The 26,704-nt window shown below is 36.6% G+C and overlaps 2 protein-coding genes across 6 annotated transcripts in view; one reads left to right on the forward strand and one right to left on the reverse strand.

The window, feature by feature from the left end:
- The window catches only part of LOC108740638 (TBC1 domain family member 4), a 97,571-nt gene that overhangs the window by 616 nt on the left and 70,251 nt on the right, over nucleotides 1–26,704 (forward strand). The window lies entirely within an intron of this gene.
- Nucleotides 10,019–26,704, reverse strand: part of LOC108740639 (cilia- and flagella-associated protein 61-like) — a 19,805-nt gene continuing 3,119 nt past the window's right edge. The window contains exons 3-16 of the mRNA XM_025974869.1: nucleotides 25,680–26,049; nucleotides 24,779–25,101; nucleotides 23,076–23,522; nucleotides 22,160–22,319; nucleotides 21,446–21,703; nucleotides 19,662–19,858; nucleotides 18,908–19,270; nucleotides 18,384–18,666; nucleotides 16,343–16,570; nucleotides 13,939–14,188; nucleotides 13,063–13,173; nucleotides 11,991–12,185; nucleotides 11,732–11,800; nucleotides 10,019–10,545 (exon numbers count right to left, since the gene is read on the reverse strand). Coding sequence (XP_025830654.1) covers nucleotides 10,366–10,545; nucleotides 11,732–11,800; nucleotides 11,991–12,185; nucleotides 13,063–13,173; nucleotides 13,939–14,188; nucleotides 16,343–16,570; nucleotides 18,384–18,666; nucleotides 18,908–19,270; nucleotides 19,662–19,858; nucleotides 21,446–21,703; nucleotides 22,160–22,319; nucleotides 23,076–23,522; nucleotides 24,779–25,101; nucleotides 25,680–26,049 — 3,434 coding nt within the window. The 3' untranslated portion in view covers nucleotides 10,019–10,365. The remainder of the gene's footprint in view (nucleotides 10,546–11,731; nucleotides 11,801–11,990; nucleotides 12,186–13,062; nucleotides 13,174–13,938; nucleotides 14,189–16,342; nucleotides 16,571–18,383; nucleotides 18,667–18,907; nucleotides 19,271–19,661; nucleotides 19,859–21,445; nucleotides 21,704–22,159; nucleotides 22,320–23,075; nucleotides 23,523–24,778; nucleotides 25,102–25,679; nucleotides 26,050–26,704) is intronic.

Genomic DNA, 26,704 nt, shown 5'->3' on the forward strand with positions numbered 1-26,704 from the left:
GCTCGTCTACGTTATAATTTACACTAAACATAAAAATATTAATTAAGTAATTAAATAACAGGATCGGTTTATTTAGTTTAATTATTTTTTATAACTTGAAGAACAATTTTTCAAATAAATTAAAGAATTTATAAAGGGGCCTTTGTCCACGTCTCCAATTATTGAATTAGAAGCGAGTTTTAATACAATTTTTCAAATATGAGCTGCAATAATCTTACTCAGCTGTATAATGGGTTGCTTAACCCCTTTGTGTACATTTGTAATGAACAGCACTGTACCTTTCATACAAAATTCAAATTTTTTTCGTCATCGGCGTATAATTTTTTTAATTAAGTTATAAATTCCTACTCTGTTCGTTGCCGCTAGATTAGATACACATACGTATGTGTGCAAAATATTTTGAACTAGGAAAGAAAGAAGAAATTTGAAATTACCGAATAGGAAATCTTATTTCAATCAAATGAAACCCTATTTACAATTAACGATTTAATTGTCTTAACTAATGGCCCCAGTCATTCGGTAATCCAATGAAGATTTAATTCAATAAAGTGTTGTTTTACTCCAAGTCAGTAAGGAGATAGGTACATCTAAATGTTACGTCAGTGGACATTAAAATTCATTTTACAAAACGTAATCAAAATACTCAAAACTCGTGGATTGTTATTTATTATTAAGTAGATACGTAATAAAGACGTCAAATCATTCATTTTTTTAAATTATTTATTAGCCTTTTATTGAATTCTGTGGAGTTTTGATAATTTTGATTTATTTAATTTTAAAAAATATAAGTTGTCTATTATTAAATAACTTAGCCTTTACCGGCGGCTTCTCTCGCAGAAATTAATATTGTTTCTCCATAAAATCTTTTAACTCCCAATTCACCCTTACAACGTTTTAATTTTATGTAATGTCGCCATCTTAGATTTCAAATACAAACGTAGCAACCACATTTCATTCTTAAGGGTTGATTTTTAAAAATTGCCAAAACACGTATTTGCTTAATTTCAACAATGAGCAACCTTCTAGTAAATCCAAGTACAAATAAAATATACCCCATGGAAACGTTGCAACCTCTTTTCATTTGATTAATAATATTAAACAGCATATATACCAAGTTTCAAGTCAATTCAACTACTAATAAAGTATGTCCGAAACAAAAATTGCAACACCTCTTTACCCCCCCCCCCTTTGGAGGTTGAGTTTTTTAAAATGTCGAGATAGGTCTTTCAGAAATTAAATGAGAGACCATTAAGACCAAGTTTCAAGTAAATCTGACCACAAATAATGTATGTTCCATTTAAACATTGCAACACCTCTTTACCACTCATCCCCCCCAACAGAGATTGAATTTTTTAACCAGTTTCATGTAAATCGGACCAAAAACAAACATGCAATCTTTGCATGTTAACCCCTTTCAGCTTCCATAAGAGGTAGAATTTTGAAAAATGTTGAAATAGGTATGTATGTCACTAATTTTATATGGAAAAGCATTAAAACCAAGTTTCAGGTAAATCTGACTATAAATAAAACACCAGACTTAACTATAGACAACATTACGCTGTTAGTTGCGTTTTGTTATACTTTTTTTTTTTCACGGGAAAGGGATAAAAAGTATCCTATGTCCGTCTCCCGGTTCTAGGCTACCACCCCACCAATTTTCAGCCAAATCGGTTCAGCCGTTCTTGAGTTATAAATGGTGTAACTAAGACGATTTTCTTTTATGTATACAGATTATAGGGGCAACCCAACTTAACCGTAACCAAACTTTTAACGGGTACATAACCTTAAAAAGAAAAAATATTGAAGGTTAGGTTAGTTAGAAAAGACATTTTGATGATTAAAAAGCTTTTTTCTTGTTTTAAAATTGTTTTTTGTCAAAATGCTTACACAATTATTAGTTCATTTTTGAAACATACACGTGGGGAAATTTTATAATAGGAAAGGGCATTTAATGGGTAATTCTTTAACCTATTGCACCTTAATTAAATATCGATATAAAAAAATAATTAAAATTTCGCGGCTCTACCTTCGCCTTAGTTATACGACCGTTTGCGTTAATTTATTTTTTATTGCATGTAATTTGTGTATAATGATACTGAAAGAACAATTATTGGACGAATAGAGACATTGTAACAATTAAATTATAACTCAGCCACGCTGTGGGCGGATACTAGTTGGAAAAAAGCAACTACTTACATGATTACGTAATAAACATTAATTAACAAAAAGAATTACTTCATTCAATGATGAAATATGGAATGAAGAGTGAAATTGTCTTCTTAATTCGAAATTTAGTATAATAGGTGACAAGGTTGCCAAGAAAATTAGTCACTTTCGCAATTATTTTCTCCTTCTAGCTACAATATTTTACCTGTAACAGGTCTTAACGAAAATAATTATGTATTACAAGGTGCTAGAAACTTAATCGCTAAATACTTAGAAACTCGTACATACATAGATAGATACAATCATTTGTTATTTATAGGTACTTATTATCAAAGAGCTATTTAAAAACTAGACGTAGGTAATTTTTATTACGCTGGGTATTTTATTGTCTTTTGTGTTAATAAACCAAACTCCAACATTTTCAAAGCACATCTCAGATAATTATTTAGGAATTTTTCATATGTATACCTAATAGATTAGTATTCGGGAGGACATTGGTTCGATTCAGAGTCGTTTCCTCTGGTCCAAGTTCTTTTTGAGGCTTCCTTGAATCATTTAGGCAAATCTGGGGCAGTAGTACATCACAGATAATTAATGTATAACTTTCTTCTGTCTTCACTTCGTAATTCTCGTATTTCCTACCTCAACTACCACTTATTCATTCCCACTATTCCTAAAAAAGAGGCTGAAGAAGGTCTTTCGTCTTACTTTCCGGGGTATGCGGCTTCCCTAGACCTTTTAGGCATATGCTGGCGGAGTAATAATCCATATATAACCTTTCAGTTCTCTTCTATCTTCGTATCGTTTTTCTTTTCTTTCTTACTTCAATCACCACCCATTCATTCCCACGATTCCTAAAACGGAGGCTGAAGAAGACCTTTTCTGTACCCGTCCACCAGCAGTAGTGGCTACTGCGAATGAAACAACCAAAAGTTAGAAAAAAATATCAAGGTTGTAGGGTAGTATTCGGGTGAATATCAGTTCGATTTCGAACCGTTTGCTATGGTCTAAGTTTTTTTGGGGGTTCCTTGGGTCAATTAGGTAAATATGGGGCAGCAGTACACCACAGATAATTTTTTACTTTCCTTCTGTCTTCATCCCGTCCTCCTCATCTTTCTTATCACAACCACCACTCAATCATTGTCACGATTCTAAAAAGGAGGCTCAAGAAGGCTTTCCATTTTACTTTCCGGCGTAGCCCAAATGGTCTACTCATCTACCAACATTAGTTGCTGGTGCAAACGAAACATTTAAAAGTTTAAAGGTACTTTTTTATAAATTAGCAAATCATAAAATAAAGCCGTAGTACAGTATTCGGGAGGACATAGGTTTGATTCCAGGCCCGTCACCCTGGTCAAACCCTTATGTTGCTTCCCTAGACCATTTAGGCATATGCTGGTGGAGTAATATGTGGATTATAACCTTTCAGTTCTCTTCTGTCTTCAGATAGTTTTTTATTTCTTTCTTACTGCAATCACCACCCATTTATTTCCACGATTCCTAAAACGGAGGCTGAAGAAGACCTTTTCTGTACCCATCCACCAGCAGTAGTGGCTAGTACGAATGAAACAACCAAAAGTTAGAAGAAAATTATTAAGGTTGTGTGGTAGTATTCGGGTGAATACCAGTTCGATTTCGAACCGTTTGCTATGGTCTAAAATCTTTTTGAGGGTTCCTTGGGTCAATTAGGTAAATCTGGGGCAGCAGTACACTACAGATAATTTTTTACTTTCCTTCTGTCCTCATTCCGTCCTCCTAATCTTTCTTATCTCAACTACCACTCATCCATTCTTACTATTCCTAAAAAAGAGCCTGAAGAAGGTCTTTCGTCTTAGTCTCCGGCGTAGCCCAAAAGGTCTGTTCATCTACCTACATTAGTAGCTGGTGCGAACGAAACATTTAAAAGTTTAAAGATACTTTTTTATAAAATAGCACCTTAACTGCTAGTAAACCTATTTAAAACGGAAAATCATAAAATAAAGCCGTAGTACAGTATTCGGGAGGACATAGGTTTCGTTCCAGGCCCGTCACCCTGGTCAAACCCTTATGTTGCTTCCCTAGACCATTTAGGCATATGCTGGTGGAGTAATATGTGGATTATAACCTTTCAGTTCTCTTCTGTCTTCAGATCGTTTTTTATTTCTTTCTTACTCCAATCATCACCCATTCATTCCCACGATTCCTAAAACGGAGGCTGAAGAAAGCCTTTGGTCCTACTCGCCAGCGTAGTGGCTTGGTCATCTATGAGCATTAGTGGCTAGGGCGAATGAAACAGCCAAAAGTCAGAGGGATTCTGTTTTTTTAAACAAGCACCTTAACCTCTAGTAAATCCATTTAAAACGAAAAGTGGTTAAGGTCGTAGCGTAGTATTCGGGTGGACACCGGTTCGCTTCCTTAGATCATTTAGGCAAATCTGTGACAGTAGTACATCACAGATAATCTATCACTTTTCTTCTGTCTTCACTTCGTACTTCTCATCTTTCTTACCTCAACCACCACCCACTCATTCCCATGATTTCTAAAAAGGAGGCTGAAGAAGGCCTTTGGTGTTACTCTCCGGCGTAGCCCAAAAAGTCTGCCCGTCGTTGGTAGACGGTGCGAATGAAAAGTTCGAGGGAGCTTTTTATAAATAAGTACCTTAACTACTTGTGAACCTTTTTGAAATGGAAAATAATGAAATAAGGCCTTAGTGTAGTAATGGGGGGGGGGGAACCTAGGTTTAATTCCAGGTCCGTCTCCCCTGACCAAGCCCGTATGCGGCTTCCCTAGACGTTTTAGGCATATGCTGGCGGGTAATAATCCATGTATAACCTTTCAGTTCACTTCTATCTTCGTATCGTTTTTCTTTTCTTTCTTACTTCAATCACCACCCACTCATTCCCACGATTCCTAAAACGGAGGCTGAAGAAGACCTTTTCTGTACCCGTCCACCAGCAGTAGTCGCTAGTGCGAATGAAACAACCAAAAGTTAGAAGAAAATTATTAAGGTTGTAGGGTAGTATTCGGGTGAATATCAGTTCGATTTCGAGCTATTTGCTCTGGTCTAAGTTGTTTTTGAGGCTTCCTTGGATCAATTAGGTAAATCTGGGGCAGTAGTACACCACAGATAATTTTTTACTTTCCTTCTTCTTTCTTATCACAACCACCCAATCATTCTCACGATTCTAAAAAGGAGGCTGAAGAAGGCCTTTCGTCTTACTCTCCGACGTATCCCAAAAGGTCTGTCAGTCTACCAACATAAGTAGCTGGTGCGAATGAAAAATTTAAAAATTCGAGGGAGCTTTTTATAAATAAGTACCTTAACTACTTGTGAACCTATTTGAAATGGAGAATAATGAAATAAGGCTTTGGTGTAGTAATGGGGGGGAACATAGGTTTAATTCCAGGTCTGTCTCCCCTGATCAAGCCCGTATGCGGCTTCCCTAGACCTTTTAGGCATATGCTGGCGGGTAATAATCCATGTATAAACTTTCAGTTCTCTTCTATCTTCATATCGTTTTTTATTTGTTTCTTACTCTGATCACTATCCATTCATTCCCACGATTCCTGAAACGAAGGTTGAAGAAAACCTTTTCTGTACCCGTCCACCAGCAGTAGTGGCTAGGGCGAATGAAACAGCCAAAAGTCAGAGGGATTCTGTTTTTTGAACAAGCACCATAACCTCTAATAAATCCATTTAAAACGAAAAGTGGTTAAGGTCGTAGCGTAGTATTCGGGTGGACACCGGTTCGCTTCCTTGGATCATTTAGGCAAATCTGTGACAGTAGTACGTCACAGATAATCTATCACTTTTCTTCTGTCTTCACTTCGTACTTCTCATCTTTCTTACCTCAACCACCACCCACTCATTCCCACGATTTCTAAAAAGGAGACTGAAGAAGGCCTTTCGCCTTACTCTCCGGTGTAGCCCAAAAGGACTGCCCGCCTACCAATAATAGTAGCTGGTGCTAATGAAATATCTAAAAGTTCGAAGAAGCTTTTTATAAATCAGAACCATAACTACTTGTAAACCTATTTAAAACGGAGAATAATAAAATAAGGCCCTAGTGTAGTATTGGGGGGAACATAGGTTTAAGTCCAGTCCCGTCTTCCCTGGTCAAGCCCGTATGCGGCTTCCCTAGACCATTTAGGCATATGATGGTGGAGAAATAATCTATATATAACCTTTCAGTTCACTTCTATCTTCGTATCGTTTTTCTTTTCTTTCTTACTTCAATCACCACCCACTCATTCCCACGATTCCTAAAACGGAGGCCGAAGAAGACCTTTTCTGTACCCGTCCACCAACACTGGTGGCTACTGCGAATTAAACAACCAAAAGTTAGAAGAAAATTATTAAGGTTGTGGGGTAGTATTTGGGTGAATACCAGTTCGATTTCGAGCCATTTGCTGTGGTCTAAAATCTTCTTGAGGCTTCCTTGGATCAATTAGGTAAATCTGGGGCAGTAGTACACCACAGATAATTTTTTCCTTCGTTCTGTCTTCATCCCGTCCTCCTCATCTTTCTTATCACAACCACCACCCAATCATTCTCACGATTCTAAAAAGGAGGCTGAAGAAGGCCTTTCGTCTTACTCTCCGGCGTAGCCCAAAAGGACTACCCGTCTACCAACATTAGTAACTGGTGCGAATGAGACATTAAAAGTTGAAAGGTGTTTTTTATGAATAAGCACCTTAACAACTAGTAAATCTATTTAAAAAGGAAATGATGAAATAAGGCCATAGTATAGTATTCTGGGGGACATAGATTTTATTCCAGGTCTGTCTCCCCTGGCCAAGTTCCAGGTCTTTTGTGGATTTTCTTAAATCTTTAGATCATTTCGGTTAAAACTGGAGGACTAATATTCTTCTTCTTGATTTCCTTCGTCCTATCTTCCTTACTCCAACCGTTATCCTTTTATTCCCACAATTTCTAAAAAGGAGGATGAAGAAGGTCTTCCGTTCTATTCGCTGGCTTAGTAGACTGCTTGCCCACCAGCATTAGTAGTTAGTGCGAATGAAATCTATTTAAGTTAGATGGTTTATGGTTTTTAAAGAAGCATCTTAACCTCTAGTCAATCTATTTAAAACGGAAAATGATAAATAAGGTCGTAACGTAGTATTCGAACATAAGTATGATTCCAGATCCGTCTTCCTTGACCCAAGATTGTTGTGGCTTCTTTAGATCATTTAGACAAATGCTGATGGAGTAATATTCCACACATATACGTATATATTTCTCTTCTGTCGTCACATCGTTTGTCTCACAATTCTTACTTCAACTACCACATTTCGTTCTCAAGATTCCTAAAAAGGAGGATGACGAGGGCCTTCTGTCCTACGTGCCAGCGTAATGGACTGCCCGCCCACCTGCATTAGTGGGTGGTGTAAATGACACATCCAGAAGGGTTCTTTTTTTAATGAAGTACTTTAATTTGTATTGGATTCATGGAGCATTGGAGCCTAGCTCAGATTCAGAGTATTCGGGTTAACACCGATTCGATTCCTGGTCTGTCTCCCCTGACTCAAGTTTCTTTGAGATTTGGTGGATCATTTAGGCAAATGTGAAGCTGTAGTATTTCACAAATAATCTTTCATTTCTCTTCTCTTTTCATAACGTTTGTCTCGTACTTTTTACTTCAACTACCACCCGTTCATTCTCAAGATTCCTGAAAAGAAGGCTGAAGACGGATTTCCTACCTACCAGCATTAGCAAGTAGTATGAATGAATCATTCATAAGTTGGAAGCTGTTTTCTTACATAAGTACTTAAAGTAAGTTACCATTAGTAAATCCATACAACGACATCTGACGAAAAATGTGTCAGAATTTTTTATTAACCATTGGGATTATTTCCATCCATTAATCTTGAGTGACTGGTATCGACCAATCGATTCCTAACAACCCCATCATCATCATAAGGTCGTCAGACCTAAGACTGGTTGGGCACGCACTTCCACTCTTTCCTATCCTGAGCTAATTGTCGCATTTCAATAAAACTAGAACATCTCACATCCTTAACTATTTGCGAACAGTAATATAATCTAGGTCTATCTCTACACTTCTTAACTCTTTTTTCTGCTTCTAGTATGTCTCTGACTAGACCTTCATGCTTGAGATGGTGTCCTATCAACCTATTTCGCCTATTTTTATTGACTTCTATAGAGTCCTCTGTTCTCCTATTCTTTCTAATACCTCTTCATTCCTGACCTACTCTGTCCACGGTATCCACATCATTCGCCGGTAACACCACACTTCAAACGCTTCTAACCTTTTCTTTTCCGCCGCGCCCACTGTCCGTGTTTCGCACCCGTACAACGCCATGCTCCAAACATACACCTTTAACAATCTTTTTCGAATTTCTAAATTAATCGTTCGCGAGCATAGAAGTGACTTCTTTTTATTAAAGGCGACACGACCCTGTGCTACGCTCTGTTTTATATCTCTACTACACTTTCCTTCCTTATCTGACTTCCCAGATAACTAAAATCAACCCTTTCTTCTCTTCTTTCGTATCCTATCTTTACATTTAATTTCCATACAATACTGTTTAGTCAACACCGCTTCCATATAAAGGTTTATTATTTAAAGTAAGTTTGTATTGTGGATATTTAAACGCATTGTTGACTGTTTATGCATATCACTTGGCAATTCTTAGATTTTTGTTTTATCCTTATAAAAGATGACGATATATCATAGCTAAGTAACTTTTTTATTATTTATTTATTTTATTTTGACTTTTTTACTTCTTTTTTATGTATATGAGGCCTTGATTTCTCTTCTTTCAAAAAAAACTGTTAATGGCGTCTACGATAAACAGAACAAAAAATCTATACTATTTTGTTAGCTACATCAATATTGTATTTAATNTGTACTTCAGATCGGTCTAGGTACAAACTAATTTACGTATATAAGACCATCAATATATGTATGTGTTTGCTTCGTTATTTAAATTTTCAAGGATGAACTATCATCACTTACGTATTGCATAAGAAATGTTGTTTTCTGAAATATTATTTATGTATACTTCTGTCGTAAATGTTCGTCGCGAATTTAATGAATTTTAGATTTTGTCAGTAGAGTGTAAATTAATTAATACTGAAATTAAAAAAAAATCATATAATAAGCCGAAAGAATGACAATAACAACTAACAGTCAATTCTTTTGCTTCTTTCATGGAACTGATCTTTTTTTGCAAAATCTGAATATTCCAGTTCGACGTACAATTAACTTGTTAGAACTTGATGTTTCACGACTTGATAAGTATTTAAAACAATGTTTATTCTATGTATTAATGAATTATTTTTTTGAATTAATTTTTATCCAATACAGATAACCTCAAATTAATTAGGAAAAAAGATCCACCACAGATAACCTCAAAAGCTTTCGTAGCTTAGCGGTAGAGTACTGGGGCGTAAAACAAGGGGCCTGGCTTCGATTCCCGGCGAGGGAATGACAGTAGCAACAATTTTTCTTCATTTATTTGAGGTTATCTAAGGTGTGCAAAAGTTAATTCAAAAAATTAATTCATTAATGCATTGAATTTAACTCTTCAAAAGTTTAAATTGTCCTAATCTTCATTCCTATAAATCGTTTTTCAAATTGCGATTATAGTGTCGATCGTCGGAATAGGATAGAAATTACTCAGTCGGAAAAACTATTGAAGATCAAGATTTTCATGAAAGTGAATCTCCTCCTTGTTAACAAATTTCGTTTCAATTCCATTCCTGTTCTAAATGACAAATCTCTGACCCATCTCTTTACAATTAATTGAAACTATCTCTCAATTTATTATTACTCAAAAATATATTTTCTAGCTGATCATCTGCAAGTGGTAGATCAACTTTTTTGAATCTTAATAATTTAGAAGAAAAATTGATGATTTTCAAGATTCAATGTTGAACAATTGGGAATCAAAAGTCTCAATTTTTAGTACTGAAAATACTAATTTGATCGTCCATATGGAATCGTCTAGAGAAAATCTGACGGTCGATCGAGGTCTAGGCCTTTTACTCTAGGTCACAAGTAAATGTAAATAAAATCAATAGACAAATATTCGATAATTGAATTATGTCGATTATAGATGGATTAATTATATAGACAATTAATATTGTGTAAGAAACTTCATTCCTTCCGGTGTTTGGTTTATTGTTTTACCTACATTTCAGGCGAATAAGAATTATTCAAAGAAAAGAAAATTCCAATTTGTTTTTATTCTTTATTAGTCCGGGTCGAATAAAGGACTGGACGGCTTTTGTAAAGCATCATCAACTTCATTAAAGTACATGGGCAAAGTAGATCGATGTTTTATTATGTGTTTAACGACCTCTCTTTCAATTAACTGTGGATATTCTGTGTTCATAAAGAGTTCCTGAATTTCGTCACGGATATCTTCATTAAACTGAAATAAGGGAATCAAAAATTTGTTAAATAAACGAATTAATAACAAAAATAAGTTATTTGTAAAATAAAAATTTAATTCATAGATAAAGCAATTTTGTTGTATGATTTTTCTTTTTTTTTTAAATAATTTTCTTGTGAATTCCCACAAATTTCATCAGGTAGAAGAATTGAAAGGTTAGGTAAGTAAGCATACTTTCACGTGGTTATTTATTTTAATAGTGTAAGTTTTTCCATTTCGTCAAAAATCACAAATTTGTGGATACGTGGTGGAATAGTACCTGCTCTCTCTCTGCCGAAAATTAGCTGATAAATGTCAGACAGAGACTAACATCGTGTTCGATAAACAAACAAAACGTGTGGTCATTACAAATTTCTGATTAACGGTAATGGTCCAGTGGCATAGATGGTTGACTGCCATGCGGCCGGGTCCGACTTGCTGTTTTTCTTAATTAATATTTATTTACCTTTTACTAAGATCATTTTCGGTAAATGTCTAGATGGGTGAGATCGAAGGAGGAGGTCTCCCACACCACTATACTATAAAAAGTTCGTGGCGGTCTCACCCCCATAAAGAGTTAGGGGGGTTAGATGGGGGTGGGGTAGGGCGGATCGAAAGAGGGTGGTCACTTAAACAAAACTCGATAACCTAACCTAACCTAACCTAACCTAACCTAACCTACCTTATTGATAAAGATATTTAAATAATGTTTTATTTAACTTTCTCAATATTTTTATGAATTTTTCATTAGTTTTACCTTTGAATATTGTTTAAGAATGACTATATAAACATTTACATGCCTAGAAATGTATAAAAATTGGCATATTTATTAACTTTGAACCCCCATAACTTTTTATGGGGGTGAGACCGCNACCCTCTTTCGATCAAACCCATCTCCCCCCCCGAAGGGGGTGGGGGCCATCATCTAGACCTTTACCTCATTTTCTATTAATAAATATATTAACCGAAGAAGAATACTGTTTTTTATTGTTTAGGATCATTACGTTAGTAGGGTACGAAAAGGCAATATCGGCGAAGTGAATGTTGTTATGACCTTTATTTTTATCATCGAATGTTGTAAACATATGGTGCAACTGAATAACTGTATAATTGATCAAGATATTGTACGTTGGTAAGTTTTTTCAGAATGCACAATTCTAGTTTTTAGATATACTCCTACTCTTACCTTTTTCCAGTTGTTGGCTCTATGGCTTTCTATAATATGGTCTGTTAATGTCTTTTTCAGGAAGTAAGACTAAAAAGCAAATAAAATTTTATAATACAATTTATCTTGAAGTGAATTCTTTGAGTTTTTGGTTTCTAGGAGAAATTTGCTTTGAAGTATTGAAAACATGGATGTTTCAAGATTCTCAGGAAAATAGAGTTTTAAATATTTCCCAGAAACCATTGATAACAATTGATTTATTTGCTTTCAAAACACTTACAGGCTTTTCGTGCAATATTCGAGAAATATTGTTATAAAGTTCTGCGAAGTCGTCTTGGTAGAGAGCCGCAGCCCATGGCTGTCGGAAATATTCGAAAAGGTCCTTGATCAACCCCATTTCGTATCTCGTTAAGAGTTTGTTTAATATCTTCTCGTGTTTACCCCAAAGTGAAAACAAGTTGTTTTTGTCAATCTCCTGAAAATTATTTAATGACAACAGCGAGGTTACTTTCAGAAAAGTACCTGCTCAGAGATTTAATAATAAATCACAAATCCACCAGAATGATTGTTACATGTACCTATATTAATTATCAAGTGCATGAGTTAGAAAGTTTCCCTATATGCAGAAAGTGAAGGGCTGAGATATTAATTGCTAATAGTGGTTAATATGAAATATTAATGTAAAAATTCATTTTCAATTTTTTATCCACACTAGTTAATGAGGGAATTTTTTTGTTGTTGTTGGTCACACCCTCGCGGGAATCGAACTCGGGATCTTTTGCTTTACGTACCACTGCTCTGACAATTAGGCTACAAGAGATGACAACAGCAACCACGACAAATCATGCCTACTACTTAATAATTTTCTCCTCATTAACCTGAGGTAGTTTGTAATGGATAAAAAATTAAAAATGAATTTTCACACTAATAAATATTAGAAAGATGGGTTTTATTAGATTGATAGTAGTAGCAGTAGGTGTCTTATGCATATGATTAGTTAGATACTTGGTTTCTTTAAATAAATGGTTAGTAACATTAGTAAGCTTTGTTTTAACGAGAATTTTACAATAACTGAAATGGATGCTAGCTAATAGGTAATCCAAAAAAGGAGTTTCCAGAAGTAGTGGTAGTTTCTTGCAATCTGCTAATAGGATAGTTCAAATTATAAGTTTTTGAAATTAATAAATTTTAGTTTAATACCAATTTCTATATATAAATAACGTGAATTTCTTGCTTAGCAGTTTATCGAAACCTCCAGATAGGGTGTGCTAATGAGAACTAACAAGTTTTCAATCTAGATCCATAAAATGGGTAAAAAATCATACGTAATACTACTTATATACTTTACTTACAGAAAGTGTTAGACATGTGATGGATTCAATAGTTTCATGAACGTTTAGATGAATTTTGAAGTATCCTTGTTTTTGTAGTGAATTGCAATCTCCAGTAATTAAGTCTTGTCCCTTGAAAATATTTTCTTAACTTATTACTATGTTTTGGGCATCAATTGGGATAAATTAATTGACAATTTGAGTTTGTTTTCAAATTTAAATTAGTATATTACTAGACATTTCAGAAAACCAATACAATTTTAGTAAATGCTAGGCTAGGTTAGGTTAGGTTAAGAAGGACTAGGCCAGCCAGTAAGAAAAGAATCTCCTTCAGTCGTGCTGAGAGTCTTATAATATACCACAAATAGTAGATATCCATATATTTAAATGGACCTTGTTGGAGCATACGTAATCCTAAAATGTAGCATTGTTCTACAGATGGCGTTTACCGCGCCATTTGTGGTATATTATAAAACGCGCTGCTAAGACAGCAGGTAAACATTGGTCTGTGTTCTGTCGAAACTGTCTGCGATGGGCTGATGAGATCTAAAAGATCGAAATCGCGGTCCGCGTCTGGCAGTTTCGCCAGAATACTGACCACTTCAAATTATTTTATTTGGTGTTGAGATGTTTATTTATATTTGGAGACATGTTAATGGCTTTAACGCTTGTTTTCGACTCGCACTACTATTCATGATTGAACAAAACTTTTGGCAAGTACTCTATGAAAAAGTTTAATGAACAAGATTCGAGAGTATAATGAGTTTTTTTCTCCCTGCCTACGATTTTGCCAGCGCGCATCCAAAACACTGGAAGGGGCACATCGCTAGAGAAAGTAAATGAAGTATAGTTGTTAACGTCCTAACCCCATCTGATGTTTCATTTAAAGATACTTACGTACTGATTTAGAGCTTTAGTTATGTCTGGACTAACTCTTCTTCCCGGTTTCGATACATTCAGGTACCATAAGCCTCCTGGTAGTTTACAGTAGGTCAGTAACGGTTTTTCGAAGATGCGTACAGTTTGATAGTTTTCACATTTCAAAAATGTGCCCTTGTCAAGTTCATGTTGTACACCATAACGGGAGATGAATTGGTTTTTGGCTTTAATTCCCAAATCGAAGCCGACCTCCTCCAGATTAAAATATCTACATAAGTACAGTATGTATTTAAATATACAATTTTTATTTATAGTCCTGTTTTGTGAATTTTTTAACGGTTAGCTGAATCTCTAAGTTAACCACGTGGATCTGCCAAAAAGAAGAAAAATCCAAACATATTGCACAATTAGTGATGAGCAAAGCAAGATCAAGATCAAGACCGTTCCAGTCTTGGTATTGGCCTTGGTCTTGCGTGTTAAGTCTTGGTCTTCCTGATTCAATCTGATACTTATTTGCTAAAACTTTCGCTCATACATGCAAGCTTTTCATAACATTAAGAGAAAATAGTGTTGATAGTTGTGAAAGTTATGAAATTGACCTCTACGCGAAAAAAAAATAGATAGTTTTGATAAATTCCTTATCAAATCGAAATTGCCCTTAAATTAGTTGAACAGTTGGATTTAATTTATTAATAAAGTATAGGGTCAATTGAAAAGTCCCCGGCCTGACACATAGATGGCGGCACCAGAACTAAATCCATATGATTTTCAGTTAGTCCTAGCCTTCAAAAGACGCGTCTATAAATTTGGCGGCTGTCGGATCATTAGTTTGTGAATTATAGCATTTTTAGTGAAGCAACTTTTGTTATTGTGAAAAAAATGGATAAAAAAAAAATTCGCGTGTTGATAAAATATTGCTTTTTGAAGGGAAAAAATACAGTTGAAGTAAAAACTTGGCTTGATAACGAATTTCCGGACACTGCCCCAGGAAAATCAACCATCAAGGATTGGTATGCTAAGTTTAGACGCGGTGAAATGAGCACTGAAGACGGTGAACGCAGTGGACGCCCAAAGGAGGTTGTTACGGACGAAAACATTAAAAAAATCCACAAAATGATTTTGAATGACCGTAAATTGAAATTGAATGAAATAGCAGACACTCTACAGATATCAACGGAACGTATACATCACATAATTCACGAATATTTGGGTATGAGAAAGCTCTGTGCAAAGTGGGTGCCGCGCGAGCTCACTTTTGACCAAAAACAACGACGAGTTGATGATTCAGAGCAGTGTTTGAAGATGATCACGCGTAATAAACCCGAGTTTTTGCGTCGATATGTGACAATGGATGAAACATGGCTCCATCATTTCACTCCGAAGTCCAATCGACAGTCATCGGAGTGGACTGCACACGATGAACCCGCTCCAAAGCGCGCAAAAACGCAACAGTCGGCTGGTAAGGTTATGGCGTCTGTATTTTGGGATGCGCGTGGAATAATTTTCATTGACTACCTTGAAAAAGGAATAACCATCAACAGCGACTATTACATAGCGTTATTGGACCGTATGAAGGACGAAATTGCCGAGAAACGACCGCATTTGCAGAAAAAGAAAGTCCTGCTTCACCAAGACAATGCACCGTCTCACAAGTCAGTGAAAACGATGGCAAAAATTCATGAATTGGGCTTCGAATTGCTTCCGCATCCACCGTATTCTCCAGATCTGGCCCCCAGCGACTACTTCCTCGTCTCCTTCGTCGAATGAAGAGGTGATCGCCGAAACTGAGGCCTATCTGAGAACAAATCGTACTACAAAAATGGTATCGAAAAGTTGAAGGATCGCTATAATCAGTGAATCACCCTTGAAGGGAATAATGTTGAATAAAAAAAACGAATTTTGCAAAAAAAAAATGTGTTTTACTATTTTAGGCCGGGGACTTTTCAATTGACCTGTTATTTATTTAGAAAACTTAATATCATTTTTTGTGTGTAATCATCAATTTACACAAGCAAGATCAAGATCAAGACCGTTCCAGTCTTGGTATTGGCCTTGACCTTGCTTATTTGGTCTTGGTCTTGCGTGTTAAGTTTTGGTCTTGTTATATTAACCTGATACTTATGTTTTTGTTAAAATTTTCTATCATATATGCAAGGTTGTCATGACATTTAAAGAAAATGGTGTTGATAGTTGTGAAACTTATGAAATTGACATCTTCGCCAAAAAAACCGATAGTCTCGATGAATTACTTGTCATATAAAATAGTTGAAGGGTTGGATATGTTGAATTTACTAATGAAATATTTATTTAGCAAACTTAATATTATTTTTCGTTTGTAATCATCAGTTTATACAGAAAGGAGAAAGAAAACTTCTTTCGATGTGTACTATTTTCTGTATAAGTTAAAAACTGCTTTTGTTACCTGTGAGCTAAATGTTCAGCGTAATATTTTCTGGAATACTTCGTGATTGTTCCGGCAGCATAAATAAATGGATCGTTGGTTTCATAGTTGGCATTTATAACAATACCACCATCGAATACAATTCCGGCCCTTGTAATGGCCTTGAATGTCCGATAACTTACAGCTTTACCCGAGTAGTAAAACATCGCTATACAAGACTTGTAAAATGTTTCTTTCTTTGAACGGAAACTGTACAAAAGACATTAATTATAGTTTTAACTGCTCTACATTAAATACTTAGTATTGATGCTGGACGTATTTTTTTAGGAGATTGTATATCCAGGTAGGAAGATGACGTTATATTTAGGTAGGTGCATACGACGTCTGTTTAAAAAGTACCGCGAATTTAGAATTTCCGCGGTTTACGTATATTCGATGTTCGATTATTTTGTGGCGTTATGTTGGTACTCACGTCTCTTACTTAAATTGACAAGTTCGGCCATATTGAATGTTCAGTTAATTTTTGACAGCTGCTTTGCTTGTACGTGTTTTGGCTCGTATTCGATTTTTGCCTATTCCAAAAAATGGATAAAAGAATCTGTATCAAATTATGTGTGACAGACACAATTAAGAGGGCGGAAACATTTCGAATGTTGACTGTGGCATATGGTGAAGCTACCTTGGACCGAAGCAACATTATCGGTGGTACAAAATGTTCTCAGAGGGCCGAGAAGATGTGAATGACGAAGAGCATGCCGAGCACGTCAACAACAGACGAAAACATTAATGAAGTGAAGAAAATGGTATTGGCCAATCGTCGAATCGTCGCACATTGCACCATTTCTAACCCCTCGATACGAAGAATAAAGAACAGGAGGCACCACTGCATCCGAAAATATCTACAGATATTGAGAATTGATCACTGTAGACATCCCCATCCAATTCTTCCATTCCCTAGTGTGTAAAATGGTTTTGTGCAACGTACGTAAACATTTCTTTCTAACCTGAAATTACTTGGACAAGTTCAGTTGCTTTTGTTGACATCTGCACAGAACCTCAATTTTTTCTACAATACACTGTAGGCGAAGTCTTATTAGAGTGAGGATCATGCTGTAAAACGCTGGAGCATCACCATCATCATTATAGAGTTTTCCGTCCGAAGACTGTTTGAAAACGCACCTCCACTTTTTTTGTTCTATTCTGAGGTAATCTTCTGAACTAGAACATTCGGTATCTCTACTCATTTGAGAATAGTAATCTAATCTAAATCTACGCCTGTCCCTCAATTCTTCTGTTCCTGCTGTCTCTAACCAACCCTTCACGTCTTAATTGGTGTCTTGTATCACCACGTTTCAAAAATTTGGCTAGTAGTGTTTCATATTCTTTAATCTTTATGGTCAAAAATGACAAGGAAAAAGAATAAGTGTGATTTCAACGTAATCTTGCTATCTGGATTGCCGTTAACTTATAATGATACTAATAATACATAATAAATAACTAACTAGGAGTAAGGAATAAAATAATTCGAACTGGTCTGTATTCTGTCCAAACTGCCAGACGCGGATCGCGATTTCGATCTTGTTGGATCTCATCAGCGCGTCGCAGGCAGCTCCGACAGAACACATACCAACTTTTACCTGCTATCTTAACAGTGCGATTTAGAAAAATGTAGCATCGTACTACAGATGGCGCTCACTGTGCCATTTGTAGTATCTTCTAAAACGCACTGTTAAGACAGCAGGTAAAAGTTGGTCTGTGTTCTGTCGGAGCTGCCTGCGACGCGCTGATGAGATCCAAAAAGATCGACATCGCGATCCGCGTCTGGCAGTTTCGACGGAATACAGACCACTTCGAATTTTTTTAATCGATTATGGTAACGTGCCTATCACGTTGAGGTGAGCTACGCCGGGATTCGTTTCAGCAAGTAGATATCCATATTTTTAAATGGACCTTGTTGGAGCATACGTAATCCTAAAATATAGCATCGTACTACAGATGGCGTTCACCACGCCATTTGTGGTATTTTTTAAGAGTAAGGAAAGTAACTGTTACTATAACGTACCGGGCTCCTCTTATAAGGTTTGTGTTTGCATCGTATCTCCAATCTAAAAATTTGGCGTCACAATAGTAAGTAATTTCGCTGTCACGTATTGCATTTAAAAGTGCATTAAGTACTTTGTCATCGTCGAAGTGCTCTTGATACCTACTGACCACATCCCTTTCTTCTGACTGGCACGGTTTCGGAGGTTCGATCAAAATAATATTCTTACCGGGAATGCCGAAATTCATTAGAGCTGTAACGCAGCAATATATTTCAATAGCATCCCCATAAACAATAACGTCATCTAAAAGATTTGAGGAATGATCACATTAATCGAAGGTGGGTTCCCTTTTCAACAACGCCAGGCTGAGTTTAATTCCGGCCTCCATGTTTGTTTATTTTTTGGAATTTGTTTTAACATGACATACCCCCGTTCAACGCCAAAATTCAAGGCGCACTTTGCCTTCCTAAATTGACTGCCGTGGGTACGGTTAAATATTACGTGTTGTGCTGTTGTAGATCAACAAAGTGCACATCATACTTACGTGTGGTGACTTCCGCCTTGCTTCTGTCTGAGCTGCTACTAGAAAGTAGTTCCTCTTGACTCGTTTTTCCGTTGATCAGTTTCCACAAATGATCAAGAGCGTATCCGGCGTCTGTTTCAGTGTTCACGATGTAAACGTTGTCGGGAAAGGCCTCCTTGTGTCGGTCCAGAACATTACGAGGATCGAACGAAGGTCTTTGGAATTGTTCGCCGCACAAAATGTACAAATAATCGTAGTTTAAGTAGCTACTGTTGTCAACAACGAGTACCTTGTTTTTACGATCGATCGCCGTCATCACGCCAAACACTTGATTTACGCTGCAGCGGATTGTTATCATGTGGGCCCGACGTTCGTGAAAAGAAGCTTAAATACATTAAACAAGTCATCAAAATGTTTTAGGGTTTTTTCCGGATCCGCCAGGTTGTGGAGAAATTTACAATGAGAACATTTCGGCATTCTAATGTATGGAAGAAGATGTGTTCAGGCAGAGAATAAAATCAGATGGAGAAGACGTATGTAATCTTAAATGGATTTTGAAGTGAAATACATCGAAATTAATGATATGTATGGACTTGGTCGGACATTTGAATCAAGACCTATCTGCCCAACTCCTTTTTTTACCATGTTCTTATGAAGAGAAACTTAACCCAATTTCCCAATTAACTTTACTAAGCAGATGCATCTGTTGGCTTAAAGTTGATTGTGGGAAATTGGGATGAGTGCCTCATTATTGGTCTAACGAAGGTATGCTCACATCGACCTGGAAACATCAACTTTCTTGAACTATTGGGATAATCCAAATCGCTGGTGGTGAGTCCATGAGGCGATATTATTGTTATATTTGTAAAACTGATGGAATATGATGGATCCCAGGTGCACAGTAACGCTTCCAAAAAGGCTATACACGTCTCGCTAGCTCCCACCGCTACTATTCTCAAATTTAAGTCGTATCTATATTATTAAAAAATTACGTTAAGTAAATATAAATTAGACTTGTCCGAAACCAATATTACGTTTTCACTTTTGATGGCGACGATTTTAGAATGTCTTTTTGTTAATAACTTTCTACACTCTGCCCTACATTCCTACGCATTACAATTCCTACCCCCGAATTACATTCCACCGATCCTGTAAGTATTACTCTAATGTCTCCACTCCAGAAGTTTCCAGCTTCGGGCCAACGGACTTCACTAATACCTACTATATCTAATTCTAATCTATCCATCTCTACTTTTAAATTATCCAGTTTCCCTACATGCCACATTGTCTTAACATTCCACGCTCCGACTCGTCAAATATTGCACCTACCCCTATTGCACTTATTGATGATATCCCCTGAGGTAGTCCCCGTCCGGACATCCGAATGGGGGACTAGTTTACGTCCGGAGTGCTTTACCCCAGAAGACGCCATCATGTAATTATTGTAGTTGAACGTTTTACTCGGAATCATAATGTGGTGGTTTCCCGTTGCCTTCCACATTGCAGTATTGTGCATCAGAGTGCCATACTGATCCTAATGGTCTCTAAGTACTGAAGGAGCTGCCTGCCCTCTTTCAGGGATTTATCTTAGTCTGGTTTCTCATTAAGAACCCCCTCCCCCATTTATGCTTGAACCTATGATCCAGCTCCCTAAATCATCGAAACTCGCAAGCCGATCTACCCACTCTAGTTTGTACAAGAATTTCGTCAAGGTTCAAGTGTCGTCGGATCAGTTAGAATGTCTAATAAGTAATTAATTAATTGTGAAGAAAACCAACCGTTATTGAATCTAAATATTAAAAAAAGGGGGTAAAACATTAACAAACAGTACATTGTGCAACAATGTTGAGAATGTGACAGATTGTGATACGCGTGAAGCTGGGAACGAGTCAGAATCTAAGGCCGCTTTTACACGTAAACGAGTGAAAAAGCTCGAGCAAAGGACACACGTGTCCTTGTGTCTCTTTTGCATCTATATGATCCAAATTTTGTGTAGGACAAATCATATTTAGCAACTTATTTGATGAATCTATTTTTACTGAAGTGTTAATAAATATCTAGTCTATTTCAATATGTTAGAATTGTGACCTTGAAGAAATCTGCGCGAAGATAGAAAGAATACACATTAGGCTTGAGCAAGACAGAAATAGTTGGAACAAGCATGAACGAGCAGAGCTCTCGATCAGCGGTCTTAGGAGATCGGCTAGAACTATACAGTACTAGACGAAAATGTTTAGCAATTTCTTAAAACAAAAATGTTTATAAATTAACAATAGAAAACAAAGCAAAAGTTTTACAGGTGTGTAGAACGTTAAGTTAATTCACTTGTTATTGTTTTTGGCTAAATATGCTTTTAAATAAAGCATATTCTTAAATTTTAACGAGGCAGTTTAAATAATTTTGCAAATGGTACTGTACACTTTTGTCTAGTTCTCGCTCGATGATCGGTGGAGAAATGAGCTCCGCAGACAAATATGATTGAATTTGGAATTATGCTACGGCGCATACTAATAAAGCGAAGGGGCATATCTCTAACTTCTTGAAACGAATAGTACCTACCTGGTTCGACTGCACATTAACAAGCTAGAGAAGAACAAAGCGTGTGTTGGTATTTCAGATGTCGACGGCACTTTTTTAGCACGTATCTCTTCTAAGCCATCGAGTTCCATGGAAATCTTTTCTGGTCTTTTTCTTATACGAGCTGGTACCATTAAATTGAGTATGTTATTTATATTCCTTTGCCTCTCCTTATGCTTAAGATCGCTGATATGTATATAGTAAGCCAACAAGGAGAAGTCAGTCATCCGATGTAACTCTCTTCAACAAAAAATATGGTGTTTGACTACTGTTACTAGTTGATGGTATAAGCACCGAATTGATTCGAAATTGAGAAAATGGTATCTATGTTTACACACTTGATTGTTTTCTGATACTACAAAAGATCTGGCAGCCAGATTTCTCTAACACATGAAAACGTAAACTAACCTAAAAAACGTTAAACTTTCTATTTTTTGTAATATCTCTCTTTTTAGCAGAGATATTGAGATTTGTACATCTGTTAGATAGTTCTGCTTGAGCCCAAAGAATTTAAAACTGCAAATGTCTTTGTTGTAGTTAATGATTCAAATTAAATACATATTAGATTTGTATTCACCAATTCCATCTGAATTTGATCGTTTCTGGGTGCAATTTAAAATTTGTTAACATGTGACCACTGTACGTATTTATAACTATTTTGAGGGATGAAACTATGACTATGACAAATATGGGTACCTAAGAAAATAACGTGCCATTTTTCCAAAAACCGCTGAAAGTAGGAGATGTTCTATAGTGCCAGTTGCACCAATGTTGGTCCCCCATCTGCACGATTTCGATAGGTCGTACTTCTCCAGTAAAGTGTCAATGTCTTTTTCCGGTCGTAAGATTGCCACTCCTAATCTCCAAAAAAATAATAACATTTGAAATGGTTATATCTATCGCGAGGCGTTTACAATCGGTAATGACTTATGTATAGCAAGTAGAGCGTTGCGGTGAACGAGATGTTAATGGAAACCGGTACGTAGAGGAATGATAGTGGTCTGATGGGTGATGAGGTCAAATATTATTGCATGGACATGATGAAACAGTTTCAAGAAGTATCACATTTAACAATCGAACAGTTTTTCATCAGTACTACTTTTAAATAGCCTGTAATTACAGAATTTTGCATTGTAACAAATATCTACAACTCATTTTAAACTGTTAGAGTTATGCCCCTTTCCTTTACCTGTATGAGCAGTGACACATTCCTAATTTCATCATACTTGGTTTTAACTATTTCTGTCTTGCTCACATCTAATATATTTTTTGTATTCGCGCAGCTTTCCTCAAGGCCACATCTCTAACCGTTTGAAATGAGTTTTAATCGTAAGAAGTAATTGGTGTTGTTCCTGAAACGTCTTGCAATTTCGATAGAATGTTAATCAAAAAATTATTATTATTTTATTCGGTTATGGTAACCTGCCTATCACGTTGAGGTTAGCTACGCCGGGATTCATTTCAGCAAGTAGATATCCACACAAGTGGACCTTGTTGGAGCATACGTAATCCTAAAATGTAGCATCGTACTACAGATGGCGTTTACCGCGCCATTTGTGGTATTTTCCAAAAAATTATTGTTAGATAATATGAGATTTAGTCATTGGCATACCAATTATCTTTTCTTTGTTCAAAGAGAGAACGTAAGCTGTTAAATCACTTGCTGCACTAGCGACTGCTTCGTTAAAAGCATCAAGAAGTAATTCGCGTTTCGGTATCTGCTTAGTCATCCTCTCGATGGCACCATAATCGCTTCTCTTGGCTTTGCGCACAGATGGCGTCGCGTTCATCCTGTCACGGTGCAAAACGTACACGTTTTGATCGAAAGCAGTGACAGACCTTGGTGGTGGTTGGATGAAGAAGCGAAGAAGGTTTCGGTAGTAGCAGTCGGATGGAGAACACAAGACCGCAAAGTCACGATCCGGGAAACATTCGAAACAGGCCCGTAACAAGGGTATTGTGATTATTCGTTCATGTGTAGGGGTAACAACAAATACCTCTATGGTGAAGGCATTCGGTTCGCCGCTCATCAATGGTGCGATTTCAACTTTTTTCTCAACTGTTAATAAATTAAAAAACAAAAAGATATTTTATATTATGCATTAATAGAAATAGATAATAGAAATGCCTAAAACCCAAAAATCCTTTCATTTTTATGATTCTGAAGTGCCCATCGAATAAGGACATGGGTTTATGACAGTTTTTAATAAAAACGAAAAGAAATAAGGATTTCATCACCATTATCATAAGTTCGTCGGTCCTAAGAATGGTTGGACACGCATCACGCAAGCTAATTTTTTCGCATTTCCCTAAAACTAGAGCAACCCATATCCTTAACTATTTGCGAACAGTAATCTAATCTAGGTCTTTCTCTACCCTCCTAACTTCCGCTTCTGCCTCTGTCTCTGACTAGACCTTCATGCGTATGGGATGTATCTCATGAGAATAAAGTTGTCGAGCGACAGATCTGGTGGTCGATCGGGGTCGACGTTCGAAGGTTGCTAGGCCTCTTATTCCAGCTCATAAGTAAATATAAATACACATAACTGTTAAATATTCGATAATTGAATAATGTCGATACGTTGAATAACGCTGAGATCTAGTCTTATTTGAAAACATTTGAAGTGAAACTTCTGTAGACGGGGTATTAGAAAAAGCGTTATGGCCGCGTGGAGGGTACACGGTATATCGCGTGGGGAGAGGCAGCAGCGGCGGAGAGATAGAAAGGCTGGCGGCGGCGGAGAGAGGGTAACGGCTGTATTAAATGATTATAATGCGCAGCCGCACGGAGAGCGGTGAGTCCGCTAGAGTCCCGGCGGCGTGTGCTGTGCTCAGCTGTTGTTTTCTTACCTCTGCTCTCCACGTGGCTGGGCATCATTGCCTCTATTTGCGGTATGTGTAAAAACCAAATCATAATTTGCAGTAAACCTGTGAAAACGAAATGTGTGCTGGGACACATAGTGGAAGTGAAACTTCAACGGACAAACGGAAAAACGAATGGCAACGGACAAGTGGAAAAACGAAATTTTCACTTGAAGTTTTACGGTTTTCAAATTGGTCAAGTACATTAACAATCTGCTCGTAAAACTTGTTGCCATTCATTTTTCCACTGTCCTTTGAAGTTTCACTTGTACTATGTGTCCCAGCACACATCTTTTTTTTATTGGCTTTGGTCTTTTACTTTTTGAAATATCTCCTCAAATTTAATCTTAAATTGCATATGAGAATAAATAATTGTAATTGTATATTGCATAAGGAGGTTAAGATAGACTTATTTTTATAATGATTATGATCTAGAGTTTCAGTTGTCAATACCTTTGGTCGTAGCCTCGGCAGTGAGGTCCGGGTCCGATTTTTGCTCCGATATTTTAAATAATTCGCGAGAATAGTCTTGTTCCAAAACGGCTGCACTGTATTGTGTGTCCTGTTCTTCATCCTCACTGACTGCGAGTTCTAGATGCAACGATGACACGTTGACGAGTGAATACATTTCGCTTTCCGAATCGGATTTATCTGATTTGTCGTCAAATTCATAGTCTGGATTTTCAGTGACAATTGCCTTTAATTTTCCATCTTTCTCTTTTTCATTTCCTTGGGTGCTTTTTTGTCCTTGTTCGGTCTCGCAAGTTCCATCTTCACTAGAAGTAGATAAACGTGTCGACCTCTCATAAAAAACAGTTGATCAGGGGTTTCGTACTCTTATCACGTACACTAGCAAAATTAGGCATTTTGTAAATTACCGAGATTTTTAGAAAGTCAGTAGGTTCTTTATTGTAAAACGTACAAACAAGTAACGAAATTGTACATTACGATTGACAGATTAAAATGTTTTATTACACGCCTAGGCGTTTGTGGGCATTTAGGGTTACTCTAATTTTGTAGTGTGCTTCATTAAAAATTTGAAAAATAAACTAATAAATCCACATCAACACAAATCAAGCCTAACCCAAAGTGAAAAATTGATTTTCATTGAATTGAGTTCTACAAAGAGGACAGGATTATGTTTGGGTTACGTTAGGCTAGCTGTTTTCTCAAATTTTCGATTTCTTTTTTCTAAAACCCTGGCGCCTCAATCCTAAAACACTTGTAGTCATTTACCCATTATCGTTTTGTTTAACCAAACAATAAAAGTACACTTATATCTTTTTTTGAATATTTATATATAGGTTTGCAATTACCAGGCGTTCCTATTTTAAGAGATAAGAAGGATACTTACTAATCTGCACATTTAAAGCTATCTAAAAGTGTTAGATCTCCATCCCCTACTTTTTGTAATCCAAAGAACGGAGTCAGTTCAAGTTCGTTGTACAGTAGTTCGTAATTGACCACTTCGTTCAATATGACAACTCCAACAGCTTGACCGTCTTTCTCGCAAACAACGACATTTCTGCCGCAATCTTTGTGTTGCGACAGTAATTCTGCAATAACAAAGTCTCCGTATTTTTTGGCCAATTGTTTGGTATGACTTCCAATCAGTTCCATCAGATCGTCGTTGTCTTCATCTACCGCCTTTCGATAGGTGTAATTACCAATGAATGTGTTGGCACAGAAAAGGTAAAGCGTCATGCATTCATGTGTTTTTACGTCTACAGAATAGAAAACTAAATTAAATTAAAAAGTAACTGGTCAGGATAGGAGAGAGTGGAGGTGCGCGTCCAACCAGTCTTAGGACTGACGATCTTATGATGATGGTGAGTCTAAATCCGTCCAAATTTTGATGGTACCTTGTTGATCGTTGAAATCATTCCCACCATGACATAATTACTGGTTGGAGAATGCTGATTTTTAATAAAGGATCCTAGTTAAACCAAAACATTCTTAATTTTTCCCTCATTAATTTGAGGTAGTGTGTAGTGGGTAAAAAACTCACTTCTAAAAGATGTCTAAATTGTATGTATGTTTAATCATAGTATATTCAGTATATACTAGGGTCAATTGAAAAGTCCCCAGCCTGACACATAGATGTCGGCACCAGAACTAAATCCATATGATTTTCAGTTAGTCCTAACCTTCAAAAGACACGTCTATAAATTTGACGGCTGTCGGATCATTAGTTTGTGAATTAAAGCATTTTTAGTGAAGCAACTTTTCTTATTGTGAAAAAAATGGATAAAAAGGAATTTCGCGTGTTGATAAAATATTGCTTTTTGAAGGGAAAAAATACAGTTGAAGCAAAAACTTGGCTTGATAACGAATTTCCGGACACTGCCCCAGGAAAATCAACCATCAAGGATTGGTATG

The sequence above is a fragment of the Agrilus planipennis genome, unplaced genomic scaffold (genome assembly GCF_000699045.2).
Source record: "Agrilus planipennis isolate EAB-ADULT unplaced genomic scaffold, Apla_2.0 scaffold243, whole genome shotgun sequence".
Taxonomy (NCBI): Eukaryota; Metazoa; Arthropoda; class Insecta; order Coleoptera; family Buprestidae; genus Agrilus; species Agrilus planipennis.